Raw genomic sequence first — 14,869 nt, 5'->3', positions numbered from 1 at the left:
TATTGACAGCTGAATCATAAGAACTCAAATTAGAGTGCCACTTGCTAAACATTGCACAATTTTATTGTACTTGACTGAAATCTATGCAAACTGTTTTTAAAATGAGAAGTATGCTCATATTAGTCTGAAAAATATATGGGGAGACATAGTAATGGAACATAAAATCTCAGTGGGCAGAAGGAATTAAACAAATATCTTGACTGCATGTCCACTATGCAAAACTAATATTCAGCATTCCACAGTGAATTAAAAGCAGATTGCCTTTTATCAATGAAAACAAACCTATTCTGAAAATGAAAACAGCCACAGGATGTTTTCCTTCAAATATTTCAAAACTCAAGTTAATGAAAAGGTAAACAGTGTAGTCTGCATTTCATGTGATCCACACAATATTGCTAAGAACAGAAAAATCAATGATTTTTTTTGTTTCTACTGTATGCTTAATAACAAACTGTGGGAAAAGAAGAAATAATCTATTGGAAACTTTCGTGAAAGCACAGAAGGGGTCTTCTTTAGTTGGGGATATGCCAACCAATAGAGCTACGATGGCTTAGGCACCACTTGTCGACACTACTGTAATAATTGTACATGTTCTTCTACTGCAGAGAGGTTAAAAACCTGCTATGGGTTAAAAAAAAAACACACCGGCACCCATCCATAAACGTGAGACCCATTCACTACAAGGTATGAGCTCAACAGACTTTCAAACCACTGAAAAACAGGACCAGCAGCAGAAAAATGATAGAAATAACAGTTCTAAAAATCAAAACAATTCCATGAAGATATCTGTATTATCTGTTTTCAAGGATTACATCTAAATGAAAGCCTATTTTAAGTAAATACAGAAAGCATACAGTCAGCCATGACTATGAATACATCAAAAACAATAGGACAAAATAAACTAGTAAGATTAATAATATTCCTTCTGTATTTTTGACAATGAAATTTTTCTTTTAGAAAATAAAATTCCAACTGTAAACTTCTTTAAAACAATAGCATCAGTTATTTCATATTGGGGATCCTATACTTTATACAATCAGCATAAGCTCGATGTATTTGAATTCTTGGCATATGGATCTCCTACAGCAAGTGACAAAACGTCTTACTGTTTGAGTTTAGCATCCCTCTCCAAGCATGAAATTCTTCTTCAGGTGTCCTCACACATCCAGAATCTCCACTTCTGCACCATTTCTATTGCAGTAACCAGTTTCTGACTAGCTCGCCTAGAAAACCTTGGCCAAATAATCTAAAAGAATGCTTGCTTTCTAGCTCCATCTATGTACACCTGTGAGCTTTTCCTTACTCTCTTCTATCATTAAAAGAAGGAAAAGCAATAAGATATTTCCATCTAAACACTGCTCCAGAAGTACCAAATTCCTATGATACTTTCCTATTAACTTGACTTTGCTCACATGAAGCGTGGAAATCCTGCTGCACACTATGCTAATAGCTGAACTACATCACACATGACTGCTTTGCAACAGCACAATTATATTGCAAACTAGTGATGCCATTATAGGAGGAAATGACCCAATTCCACATTAAAACTTAGTGGACTACAAACATTTCAGATTTCAGACTTCCTCAATGGACCACCCATAGTTATTTAGGATAGTGTAGAGGAAAACAATTTCACGTACTGCTATTTTTTGATGCAGAATTACTTTCTGGCATCACTTCTGCAGCACATCCCTTAAAATGCTACTTACTTCTGCTCTTCTTCACTCTAAAAGAAGAGTGTCCTGTCTGCCCTCAACCTCAACAGCTTATTTCAACAAGCATCTTCCCACTTGTACGTCTTAATTTCATCTCTTACAGGTATCACTAGTTAGACAGTTAATATTTAAAAATGTACCATTAGTGGGCTTCAGGAGAAACATCATGCTGAAATTAGTGAGCCACAGAGGTGTTAAAATTCCATCTTTATTTCAGGCTAACGTTCGTCACATTTTGTTCACATGTGGAAACTTTTCTCTGCATCTAAAAGTATTTAGAGACTTTTTCCAACTTTTGTTGAAAGCTTAGATTATTTACACTAACTGAACCATGTATATGTACTATGTAAACAAAAGAAATCTATTTATAAAGACTCCAAACCCACTACTATGCTTCCTGGTATTCTATTCCAGTTACTATGGATTAGGCCACCAGCCTAGATGACAAGCCACTTGTACTAAACAACTATACAATTTTCTGTAGATACGTCCTAGTGGAAAAATTTCCTTAGAAAAGGAAGTAAGGTCTACAGTGAGGACACCACGTAACATACAGAACATACTGTGCAAATGTATGTACTCCTACCCACATATGCACCTTTTTCTAAGGGATGCTCTCACATTCAGAGCAGCAGGGGAAAGAAAACAAAAACCAAACCTTACCTTTCTGCAGACACTTTCAAAATTAACTTCCGTCCTAAGAGCAAGTCTAGTAACTTCATCTGGCTTTATTTCCTGTGGATGAAAAATATACTTATTCTTACGATCAGACTTTATGAAATTTTCTAAGGTTCACCTTCCTTATAAACATTCTAACTTCATGGCATCTCCCCCTGTCTCTTAAAGGAAGAAAATTAATTTGTTATATAGAGATTTTTTTGTGTGTGTGTATGCAAGTACTACATTTACTGACTTCCAAAACATGACTAACACCTAATCTGACTATCTACTACTACTGAGGGCAACAGAGATTTTCGACAGCAAAGTATTCAGAAGGATGATTTTATTTACAGAAGTGTTTAAATTTCCTGTATTGTTCTGCAACAAATAAACTTTGGAAGGTTTGAAATGCCCCACTTATTTTAGACTCTGAAGTTACATCAGAACTTATCAACACGTGTGAATATATAAGTTTAAGACAATGAAAATGAAGTTGAGAAGAAAAAAAAATTTCTCTTTTCTGAAGAGACTGACTACACATGCAGTTTTTATTCCTGGACTTAGGCATTTCCACTGGCAGCTGAAACAGAGGAATGAAAAACCTGGACAAGTAGATGTTGTTACAAGTTGAATATTTTATGAAACATGCCATGACAGATTGCTTGTTATTTTGAAATACACATTTTATGTATGTTGCATGACAAAATGCCCTATTAACCTTACCAATGGGTTGAATATTGAATATTCAGTGAATATTGGTATTTTCCTCGTAGGGCACTGTGTGAAATAAATCATGTTACATACCAATTGTTTGCCAGATGGCCATTTTAAAAGCAGTTTAACTACTGTTATGCAGAGTTCAAACAACTTCCACACATTCATAATTCTGAAAAATGAAAAATTTTGGACAAAGAAACCCAGTAATTCTGATAGCGTTCAACTAGATCTAGTCTGTATCACAATGCTGGTGGCTTCAACACCCAAAAAAAGTTACCTGTTTGCTGATTTTCTAAAACTGCAGGAAAGTAGATGACAAATATAAAATACAGTAATTTCACAGCACTTGTCAATAAAGATGAAAACCTAAGCTGGAAGTGCCCATGCAAAGTATTATAGTTTGATAAAATAAGACATGTCCAGGTACTTAGGCTGTATCTGTAGCTAATATTATGCCCACATTTGGCAAGAAAGGTGCCAACTGAAAACCTTTAAAAGCAAATACTGTAACTATTAGCTCAGAATAATTAAAGTATTAGCAAAGATTCAAATGTAAATCAAATTATGGGAGATATGATCATTTACAATACCTAGGACAAAAAAGACCTATCTAATATGGAACGACTTTCATGTCCAACAACTGAATTCTCCTTGTTCCTTTCTCTATTTTTCCATACTTTATCACCCTTGATAAGTATTACACCACTTTCATTTAACATCCTGCTCCACTGTTGATTTTCCGTATTTTAACCTGTTTCTGTCCTAGACCTGGCGCAGTCTGCACACTTCCTTAAACGTAATTTCAAGAAGAACGAAGAAGCTTACTTTCCTATACAGGGTCATATCTTGCATTTCAAAACCTTACATTGTCTTTCCTTCTATATATTAGATACCTTACAGAGTGTTTGCATCTTACCTAGATCTTTAAGGTGCTGCGTAAATTACGTATGTCTTAAAAATATAAGCAAGCATATAATAATGGGAATAGAGTAACAGAACAAAACTAAATTAACAAAAAAAAATAAATCTCTTTTTGTGGATGTCAGAAGAAGGTCCTGACAATGAGGTCTAGAAGTCTGCAAAATCATCTCCCAAAGTCGAGTGGGTGGAAGCCCAACCGCTTGTGGAGAACAAAATCCAGACTGGAAAAACATTGGTGGATGTAGGAAACAATCTTCTACTGGCAGATGGACAGTTGGATGACCTAATAGAATCTAGAGATGGAAAAGACCTATGATTCAGTTTTCCATGACTTTCCAAAGCATTTCACAGATGGTGAAAGTAGGACACGGTAGTTAAGTGACATGCTTACTGTCACATAGTTGGTTGGGGGCTATGAATAGAGCTCTGGAACCCAATACTATTCATTAAATCAAGCTGTTACTTTATTAAAAAACCAAAAGGTAATTATATGATGTTCATCCCAAATACAACCGCCCACTTCCCATCTCGTTAGGATTTAAATGCAGCAACCTGGTTTCAGACGGGAGGCAGGTAAACTTCAGCAATCCCTACACCAGAATGTCAAAGGTTTGATTTTCATATGACCATACTGCAGAATTCCCTTAATATTGCAGAATCATGCATAATAGTGGATAACATTACAGTTTGGAATCTGAAGTCACAAAAGGAAGTTAACTGAAATGCTTAGTATACAGAATGAGGCCAAGAACCTCCTGTAAGGCTTAAAACCCCAATTTTATAAAGCATCTCATACCCGTCTCTTAGATTTAAGGCAAAACAAGCATGTTTTACTTATATAGTGTTCAGCAGCACCCTGGTTGTGTAAAAGCAGCCATATAAGCCAAGTTATTGGAATAAATACACTTTTCTTCTGTGTCAATTAATGGTCAGCAACAGAAAAAAAGATAGAAAAAGCATACAGTGATTGTTGTTCCCAGCAGCAGTTTTCTCAACTTTGAGATGCACATAGCTCAAGAACCCATGCCTCAAGGAAGACCTTTGTATTGAATATGTATTACAAAATTTTCTTTCACCAACTACGTTAAGTGATGTTACAAGTGGCTGCAACATCTAGCATCTCTGGGATCAGTCCGGGGATTCCTCCTGTCCTGTTGCTGGAGCCCAGACTGGTGCATCCAGAGACCTGGAGGTCTCCATCCCACATCCATAGGTGTGGCAGCTGCTTTCTCATCAGTGGGTTCAACCAGTAGTGAAGCTCAGCTATGCAGCTAGCTGCCACAGACAAGGCCCTGCCTTTGACAGCACCCACATGAAACACTCCCAGGACTCACATGAACTTAAGTACAGCAAGCCAAGACCTCTTCCTCCTTTTTGTCTGGTCAGGATTGGAGCTCACTATTGAAAGTGTGCCCCCTCCCACCCCTTCTAGATTCACAAGCACATGCACATTCACGGATCCCTCAAGTATCAGCTCAGCATATCTCTCTGTGTATCTAATACCCCTCTGCCTGAGGCCAGAGCCCTTTCATCCATCTCATAGGCCTCCTACTTGCTGACTGGCAGCAAGTCACTATCAGGCAGATGCATGCACAGGGCCCTCCCAAAAACTATCATGGGCCCTCTACCCACCTGATACCCCTGCCCAGGCCCAGTGTTCCTACTCACTGCTAGTCTGCTTGAAGTTTGCTAGTGAATTACACATGCCAAAGAGACACACATGGGGTGAAACCATGTGAAAATACAGACAGTCTGCCTGCCCCCATCACCAGCAGGCACCAGGCATACAGGCTTAGACCTGCAGTCCCAGTCCAGATGCTGCACCAAGAGCCTCACTTGCTTCACTCACCCGGGTCTCATCTGTAACTGCACCCAGGACACACAGTCCCTGTCCCTCCAGGTGGGACATGTGCTCGTCCTGCCCCGTGGCTGAAGGTGAGACCTTCACCCACTCCTGCTGCTGACACCACAGGCTAAGGGCACCTACACCCCTGGCCTGACTCCAGTCGTTAGCTCCATATCCACATACTGGTTCCCCCTGCAGCTGGCACCTAGTCCTTACAGAACTTGCACACAGGATAAAGAGTGAGATTACACAGGGAGTTAGGAAAAGATTTATAAAAAGATGACAGACTATGGCAGACACTGGGCTTGGTCAGAATAGGTGGTACTGACTGCACTAGTTGGGACTGGCCCCTCTGATACCCCCTCCAACTTATGCACCCTAAACTTTGTTTAGTAAGTTTCTCATAGTCCACAGGTCTCCCCGTATCCTAAAATCCTCATGTCCATCTTGTTTTGCCTTCTTACCAGTTACAAAGTCCAGGCCCAGCCTGGACTTTCTCAAAGCAATACCAGTAGTTTCTTAGTGGCTCAATTACTTAGTGGCTGCAAACTTTTTGTCACTGTCTCCGTTATGCCTTGTCCACCAGCTCTGTTCCTCTCTGTGTTTTTGTTCACTCCTTCCCCCTTCACTTATTATTCCCTTAGAATTGAAAAGATCCACTACTGGAGGCTCATAACGAAGAATGCTCTCACCACCTTCCACACACCCTCACAGATTTTAGCTGCTTTCTGAAATAATGTTAATACTTGGTATCATAACATCCTGTGCCAGTAAATTTCCAAGATTAATGAGGTGTTATGTTTCAAGTGAAGAGGGAATACAAAAGTTAAGAGAGAACCAGGTAAGTGTGCTTCTTTATGAAGTATCTGGTCCACAATAATTCTGGATTTGGTAAATGCAGACAAAGCTCCCTTGCCAACCAACACACACTGTCCTCTCCTTGAAAATCATCTGTAACAAACATTTTAAACAATGCCCAAATACCTAACAGAAAAAAAAAAGCCTTCAAAATAAGTTGAAGTAATGACTGCCTCTTGAGGGATGATGAAAAACAACTGTTGAGATCAACAGACCCTTCTCCCCTGCATGTTTACCTTGTCTTCTCCTGTGGGAAAGAGACCACAATTACAAGAGCTACTGACTTTCAGATACAGTGCCAGCACCAATGGCACCAGTGCCCCCGCTGGCAAACACTGACATGCTGATGGATAATGGGTAGCAAGCAACCAAGGGAACAGATAATCTTTTAGTTGCAGAATGCACCCCTATCTCAACTTCCGTCATGAAACCCTTTAAGACACAGGGACGTGAGCAAGGGAAGACTTTTTGCAGGCTGGTGTAGATGACACAAAGCACACCAGTTTAGTTCTCTTTGTCTTGGTACCTGAGCTGAGCCAACCACTGCCACAGCAGCAACCAAGATGGGACTGGAAGGAGGTGGTGAAGGTGACAGACCAGCAGCAGAAGGGCCAGCCTGACACTCAGAGCTGGGATTTGCAGTTTTTCGACAATTTTCACAACGTGGAGAGACTGAGGCTCCTCCAGGCATTCGCTGCTTGAGCAGCTGCTCGGCGCTCCAGTGGGCGGGTGTTGGGCGAACCGACCCGTCAGCCAGTTGGACCTCGTCACTGCTGCAGGCAGATGACTAGGCCTTGGCCGGAGATTAAGCTGAATAAACAGGATGTGAAAAACTACTGGACATGACATAAGAAAACTGCTGGATGTGACAGATAATGCGAGAAGCTGACAGAGCGGCTGGATTTTACAGATCATTAAGGGAGAGTTACGTGAAAAACAGACAAGCTCCACAGAAAGGTGGAGTACTGGGCAGCTTTTCGTGGGGGGACATCTTGCAAGGCTCATGTACTGGTAACAGCACATGAAGCCAAGACTGCCTACGAAGTCACACTGAAATACCAAATTTGGGGAAGATTTAACTATGATTGTACAAAGGCAGGCCTGGGCTGGGAAAAGGGAGTGCTCGGGCACAGGAAGGGGGATGGCAGCACACAGTGGGAGTAGCTGTGGGGCAGCCGTGCAGCTCTCAAGCCAGTCCCAGAGGCAGTGAGCTCACCCCACTACTTACAGAAACTTAGAAGAGCAACATTTGGGTTCTTCTGTTTGTTTTGTTTTGTTTGTTTTTTTTTTTTTTTTTTAAATGCTGAACTTTTTAAATAAATCATAACTGTCTTACAGAGAAAGGCAAGACCATACTGAACAGAAGTATGTCAAGCATAAATGGCATCTGAAAATACGATTTCATGCCAGTATTGATCATGGTTGCTCAGATGACACTTTATCCAAGTGATATTGAGGAAGATACAGTTTCTAACTTAATGGGTATGGAAATGCAATTTATCAAAGAGCCTTCAGAAGACAGGAAAGTAAAAAATCCTGTCAGATTAAGCTTTGACACATCTCAGAAATGCAAGATTATTCACATAAAATGTGTTCCCAACTCTGCTGCCTAAGGCAGTTTTAGATGACTCCAAAAAAAAAAAAAAAGGTTTGCAGGAGTGGCCTGTGGAAGCAATTTAGGAGTCCTCAGACTATTAAAAACTACCCAATTTCAATCTTGCTTTGACTAGTATTTTACTTTTTCCTTTATCATGCAATTCATTCATTCTCTTCATAATTTTTTCATTATTTTCTTAGCTGTACAAGTGTTAAACCTTTCCTTATGAAATCACTCCATATACATCACCTTTATAGGATGACACTTGTCTCAAAATGGAGGAATTTCTATAAAAAATAGGTAATAGAATCAGTGGATATAGACAAGTAGATTACAGAACATCTACGCCAAAAATAAAATATTTCTGGTGAAATCTCAACTGTAGTTTACCTGTTTACTGCACTTATATCTGTTAAAACTTTATAATAGTTTTTACCCTGGAACAGGTGTTTGAGACTACTTTCTCAGAAAGTTTCTTATATTTTTTCCACAGCATTCAGTCTTATTTTGCCATTTTCTGTCATTTTTCTGTGTTCCTTAGTGAGGAAAAAGGGATAGATAAAAAAAGCCCCAACAAAACCAAACCTCACTTCAGAACAGGTCTTCAGCTTCTTTCTTCTATAATTTAAATCACTGCATGGCTTCCTGTCATAACCAATGTGTCCCCCTAAGTCTGAAATTTCAGTATAGTAGTCATTTGGAACAAAAGTAGTCTTTGATTATTAGGGTAAATACTACCATTGTGAAAGTAGACAAAAATGAGATAATGCACTTACAAGCAGGATATCTTCAAAGCAGTGAATCAGCCATGACTCACCTGAAAGTTTACATGCTTTTCAAAAACAAACTAAATCCATAAGACTACAAGTTTGTTTCAGCTATGAAGGGCTGTTTTCAAGAAATGCAGTACTCTAACTGGTACCATAACAATTATGAAGAAAAAGTGATGCCTTTTCCCCACAACAGTTTACAAATCCAAATCCTTTGTCAGTGAATGTGACCCAAATATATATATATTCATATACATAACATGAGAATTTCTACAGATGTAAGTCTCATTAGTGGACCACCGCAACAAACTAAATGGCACTCTGCCTATGTAAAAAAATAAAATAAATCCCCCCAGGCCCCCATTTTACCAGATGTGAAACCAAGATGAATGGTATTGCCAGGAGGGAAATTTGGATAAAATTAATAAACAGAACAGTAGGACAGAAAATTTAAACTGGTAAGCAAAAATCTGATATTTTCTAGTTAAGTGTGGCTTAAGCTTATGAAGTTTAGTAAACAGATCAGTGCTACACCGAGATATCTGTTTTACCATAAAATCACTATTTAATTTTACCAACAGACAAAATTAAGCAATTTTGAGTAGCTGGCTGCCTTCCTGCCAGTACTTACAAACGATTACCAAGTCACCTCTCAAGCCTTTTTCTGATTAAACGTCCTGAACTCCATCTAGCACAGAATGAAAATCTGTCCATATGTAACGTCGATAAGTCTTTTCTGCATTTTTTCTAATTTTTTAATTATGATTTTTAAAACAGGAATAAAATGGCATGTGGTTTCTGTCTTGGTAATATCATACAGAAGAAGAGAACTCTCATTCTAGACAAAGAGTCTGTACCCTTCCTTACTCCTGGAAACTTAATCTTCTGTTTGGCTTTACTTTTTTCCGCAATGGAATCCAGGCAATCCAGGTCACCCTCATCTTTATCCATCACCTGTCAATTACATAAAATCCTTCCAGAGAGGTCTACTGATTTGTCTCCATTTCCCTAACTGTAACCTGATGTTAGGTAAACTCAGAACACCACATTTGCTACTCATTTGAGACTGCACCTTCTCCAATAAAGCTTTTGACACTTGAAGACTCAGACTTTTGTTTTAGTGATTTCCTGCTTTGTTGACTGTGACAAGTAATCCCAAAAACCCATTTATCTCCTCTGGCTGAATGACAACATGAGAACGCCCAAATGATGCAACCACACCATTTGTTTTACTGGCTGCTAAGGAACAGATTAGATATTCATTAAAATGTTTCATTCCTAATTAACAAAAATATAAGGTGATACATTAGTTTAATGGATCTAGTAGTACTACTTTCATACTAAAAATTCTGTCGCTAGCAGCCCCTAGAAATCTCCTGTCTTCGCACCCATATATTTCTACTAAAAATACCGCACAATCTGAAAGTGTGGCACACAAAACCAGATTTTTTTCATCACAAACTCAATCCAGCATTTCAATTCTAAAAAGACCTGCCATTGCCTCCTGTTGCAGCAGGCTGCAAACAGACACTTTACATAATGCTTCACATCTGTGGATGTGAAAGCATTACACCACAGTTACCAAGAGTTTCAAATTACTCCTGAGGAGGACTGAGGTTTTCAACCCATAGGTGAGAATCCAGTGAGGACTAATAACAGTCTTATTAGAGATAGATTGATTTACATGGAGTCTAGGATGGTGCTGTTAGGGTCATCTGTGACACAGGCCTGAGTTTGACTGATGCCCAGAAAAATAAGAAGGTATACAGACTTCCAAGTCACTTGCTCAGAACATCATTGCCCTTCATGAGTCAAGTCAGTATCCATGCTAAAAGCTGTCCTGACTTTTTTTTTTGTTGGTTTTAAACAGTCATTTGGAAAAAAACTGCACCTACAATCCTGGAAGTGTCAGCTCACCCACTGGCCATGGAGCTAAAAAGGGGATTAATTCTTGGGGTTCTTGGGTGAATCACACTTGGGACTCAGGGCAGATGATGTGCTGGGAAAACTTCAGCTCCCCCGCTTTACAGAATCTCCCCATACTACACAGAGAAGGGCCCTGTTTGCCTCCCAGGCCACACTCAGTTCATGGTAGATTTAAATAAAGTGCAATTAAAAGCATTTTTGTAATAGTTAAGACATAGAAACATTTACAAAATGCTTCGGTAAAGAAATAAAAGATATGCTTAATCTACTCACATTAAGGTTAAAGATATCTCTGCCTTGCTCAGACTGACTTGTCATTCTTCCTGGCAAGGTGACACTCAGGATTTTCAATGTTTGTGCATATTTATGCCACAGCCTGCACCTTCAGAGACAGAAAGTGAGGGTTTCTTTTAGGGAGCTGCTGTCATGGTTTCTTTGGTGACTCACTGGCACCTCACTGGCATAAACCCTTGCTTTTTAAATTACAGACGGACAAAAAAATCTAAGTGTTGCAAACATGTAAAGCTTATAAAAATACACAGTACTCTACAGGGTGCTAACAGAGACCACAAAAGACAGTTAACCACTGTAGGGTGAATGTGTTTGGATAGATGGATTCTTAATACTTCTCATTTAGAATAATGTAATTTATTGACAAAATTAAAGACTGCGTGTTGAGGCATACGTGCACTCAACATTCATATAAATAAGACAAATCAGCATATTACTAATGTATTCTTTTTTCTAAGTGAAAATGACACGTCGCATTACAAGGGGGGTAGGAATGTCTTTCCAATGAGCAATGCTCTGCATGGTGTCCAGAACTCACTATTAAATTGTTTTCACACTATCAGCTTTACAAATATTTACTAATATTGTTTGAATAAATACTATTTCAGAAGTTTGCACGTTTTCAGGACTGACACCTTCTAATAAATGACTTCAAAAAGTTAAACTTTTGCTAAGCTTACAGCCAACATGGTAAGTCTGATAAAAGTTCAAAGTATGCAGATGTACAGATTTAGCTTTTCATAGAAGTCAAGTTTTACTGTAAATACCTGTGTCATAAAGAACAGACAGCTACAGGAAAGCAAAACCACAACAAAAAAAGATTGCATAGATCTTTTTTTGTTCCACCAGTCTCGCCAACAAAGCTTTTCCCAGCAGCCTGACTGGATGACTTGATTCTATATCATCACATACTGAAACCTGAGGTTTTATCCAGTAGAAATGAAGACATTTTCTCTCTAATTGCAGACAAATTAAGTGAATTATAATTTCAATACATTCCCCTATATCATTACGGTTTAAGATTATTATTATGTCCTACAATAATTATAGCATTTTTCACTTATCAGATATCTAGATTCTCTATTACAAAGAGGAAGGAAAGCATAAAAAGAAAGGGTTCTACAGTTGCTAATTTTCTTAAAGTATACACTAAAGAAAATTTCATATATTTTTAATGACTTTGCATGTTTCATCGACTCCCTTACATTTTCAAAAGCTTTACAGAATTTAGTGTTGTTTTAACTTGCCTTTTATTTTAATATATGACTTCTCAAAATAAAAAATAAACTTCCTTGAAATCATTAATTTTTAGCCTTGTTGGATAAATACCAACTTAGCCAGGAATACAACAGAACAGATTAAGAAAAAATAATAAAACTTAATTCTCATTGTAAGATAACAAAACCAAAGAAGTCACTAGAGGAAATTATCAGAACAGAACTATCCAAAAAAATTGAAAGCTGTACAACCATCTCACTTTAGATGAATATATAGCATTTGATTTTGATGGAAATTAACTATTACTAACCTGTTAAAAAAAGAGCACTCCAAAATTACAGTTAATCATAAGGAACACAAGAATGTATTTCAAGTGGAACTTGTCTAGCAATTGTTCTTTTTGTAAACTACACTGGTGTCAGGTTTTTGCTGGCACCAATTTTAAACATTACTAAATGTCTACAGTATTGCTGTCTCAGTTTAGATCCAAGTGAAATTCAATGTCAACCTGTGAGTTTTCATCTACTAAGTTTCACAGCACAAAAGTTTATAGTTTTCTGTTTTTATTGTTCTCTGGAAAATTAAAATTATTAAAATACTCATCAAACGAAACTACACAACATTCCTTTAAACATAGTTTTGTCGAAATGGTTACCTTCCTCTAGCTAAATATCCTTTTTCTGCTATACTGTACAAGCTCTCTTGAAAGCACAGCACACAGCTGAGTCAAAGACTACTTATTCATGCAGTTTAATAACAAAATGAAAAAAACCAACTCCCCAAAAGTAGAGTTAACATGGCTTGTTTAAGCTGTTGTAAGATACCCAAACTTTATTTGGCAAGTAAGTATAGGCTGCTCTTTTCTGCCACGTTTATAAACTAATTTAATATTTCAAGAGGTATGCAAGTCAAATGCCAGCAATTACATCAGTCTACCGAGATGAACACTGTGAACTTGGCATTTTATTTAGTCAATTAGATTAAATGAATTGTTTAATTTTGGAGGTTCCCATCTGATTCAGTAGCCACATTCAGGGAGCAACAGTGATTGTTTTCACCATAGGATACAAGAAGAAATTTAGAAAGTCTGTAATCTTCTGACAATTTCAGAAGTAGGAGGTATTATGGAAGTAAACTACAATTACAAGCATTCAAAAGAAAAGTTAGGAAAAAAAAAAAAGGAAAAAACAAGCTTACTGGATTATTCAGTACAGCAAGCATGATGATGCCAGAATTATCATTATTTGAATATTCTTTTTTCTTCAAACATCTTTTAGTTCTGAATGTCAGTGTTCACTTGGACTGGCACAATCTGTAATTTCACTCTGTACTGGCAATTTGTTCCATGCCGCTTTTCTAATATTAAAATAACAACCACATGCAATTTCAGGGTTAATATATTTCCAAGCAGCCCTGTGTTGGCTGAAACTATCTTCAGTTTTGAATTACTATCCCTGGTATTCATAACCATTGCCAGAATTACTGGTTGCCAGACAAACTGTTTTTGTAAAAATTTAAGAAAAACAGGATTACCTGCCAGAAGGGGACGCTATGCACAGCTAGCAGAAAGTTGCCTTTCTCAGTTTTGCCTCTTCTCCCAGCAGGAGCTTGAGCCAGCAAGACTGCCACCAAAGCAGCCAGGAAAAGGATGTGCTATATTCTCACAAACATTCCCAATGAAGAAAGTGACTGACAAACGGGTGCAATCCAGCTAGTAATCCCCAGCCGCTAGATTCTGGTTTGAAATAGGTATGGAACCAGAAATGAATAAAGACAGAAGAATGCGGAGAGATGAAGGAAAAGGTGGAAAAGCATGAATACAGAAAGCCATATACACAGTCCATTTGCCTGCTTCTAGAGGGCATAAAAGAAAAAGAGTTCAAATATTAGACACAATGGAGAAAGAAAGAATTCGTTTTTTCCATTCCCTTTGCCGGTCTGCACGATCTCCAGGAAAAGTACTCCCCCTCCAGCCTCTTCTTAAAGTGCCATGGGGAAGAAAATGAATGCTTTTTGTCCTTTCCTAGAGATCCTGAAACCTGAGCAAGACAAACCTCATTTGCCCAAGGTAAGACAGAAAGGTGGAAAGGAAAGATCTGGCAACAAGACATGAAGTATATGATTCTTTTCAGTACCTGCAGATTTCCAAATTGGCTGCTCCTGAGCAAAATCTTGGTATACCAAGTGCAGAAGAACTACATAGGACAAATACATGAACCATGTAAACTTCCAACATCAGTAGTTCACCTTTCGTCCCGGGGAATCCTATTCCAATTTGTTACACCTTCTTATGCCGGATCTGTGACACCTTCCTTTATACATCTATTAGTTTTCTTTTTTTTTTTTTACT

At 38.2% G+C, this 14,869-nt stretch overlaps 1 protein-coding gene across 2 annotated transcripts in view; it reads right to left on the bottom strand.

Annotated features, from left to right (window-relative positions):
* Positions 1-14,869, bottom strand: part of SRFBP1 (serum response factor binding protein 1) — a 79,244-nt gene that overhangs the window by 22,352 nt on the left and 42,023 nt on the right. For both annotated transcript variants that reach the window (XM_075079831.1, XM_075079832.1), the window contains exon 4: positions 2,379-2,450. In XM_075079831.1, the coding sequence (XP_074935932.1) occupies positions 2,379-2,450 (72 nt within the window). The remainder of the gene's footprint in view (positions 1-2,378; positions 2,451-14,869) is intronic.

Source organism: Phalacrocorax aristotelis, chromosome Z, assembly GCF_949628215.1.
Source record: "Phalacrocorax aristotelis chromosome Z, bGulAri2.1, whole genome shotgun sequence".
NCBI lineage: Eukaryota > Metazoa > Chordata > Aves > Suliformes > Phalacrocoracidae > Phalacrocorax > Phalacrocorax aristotelis.
Note: the sequence above shows the minus strand (reverse complement) of the source record. Positions and strands in the feature narration are given on the sequence as shown.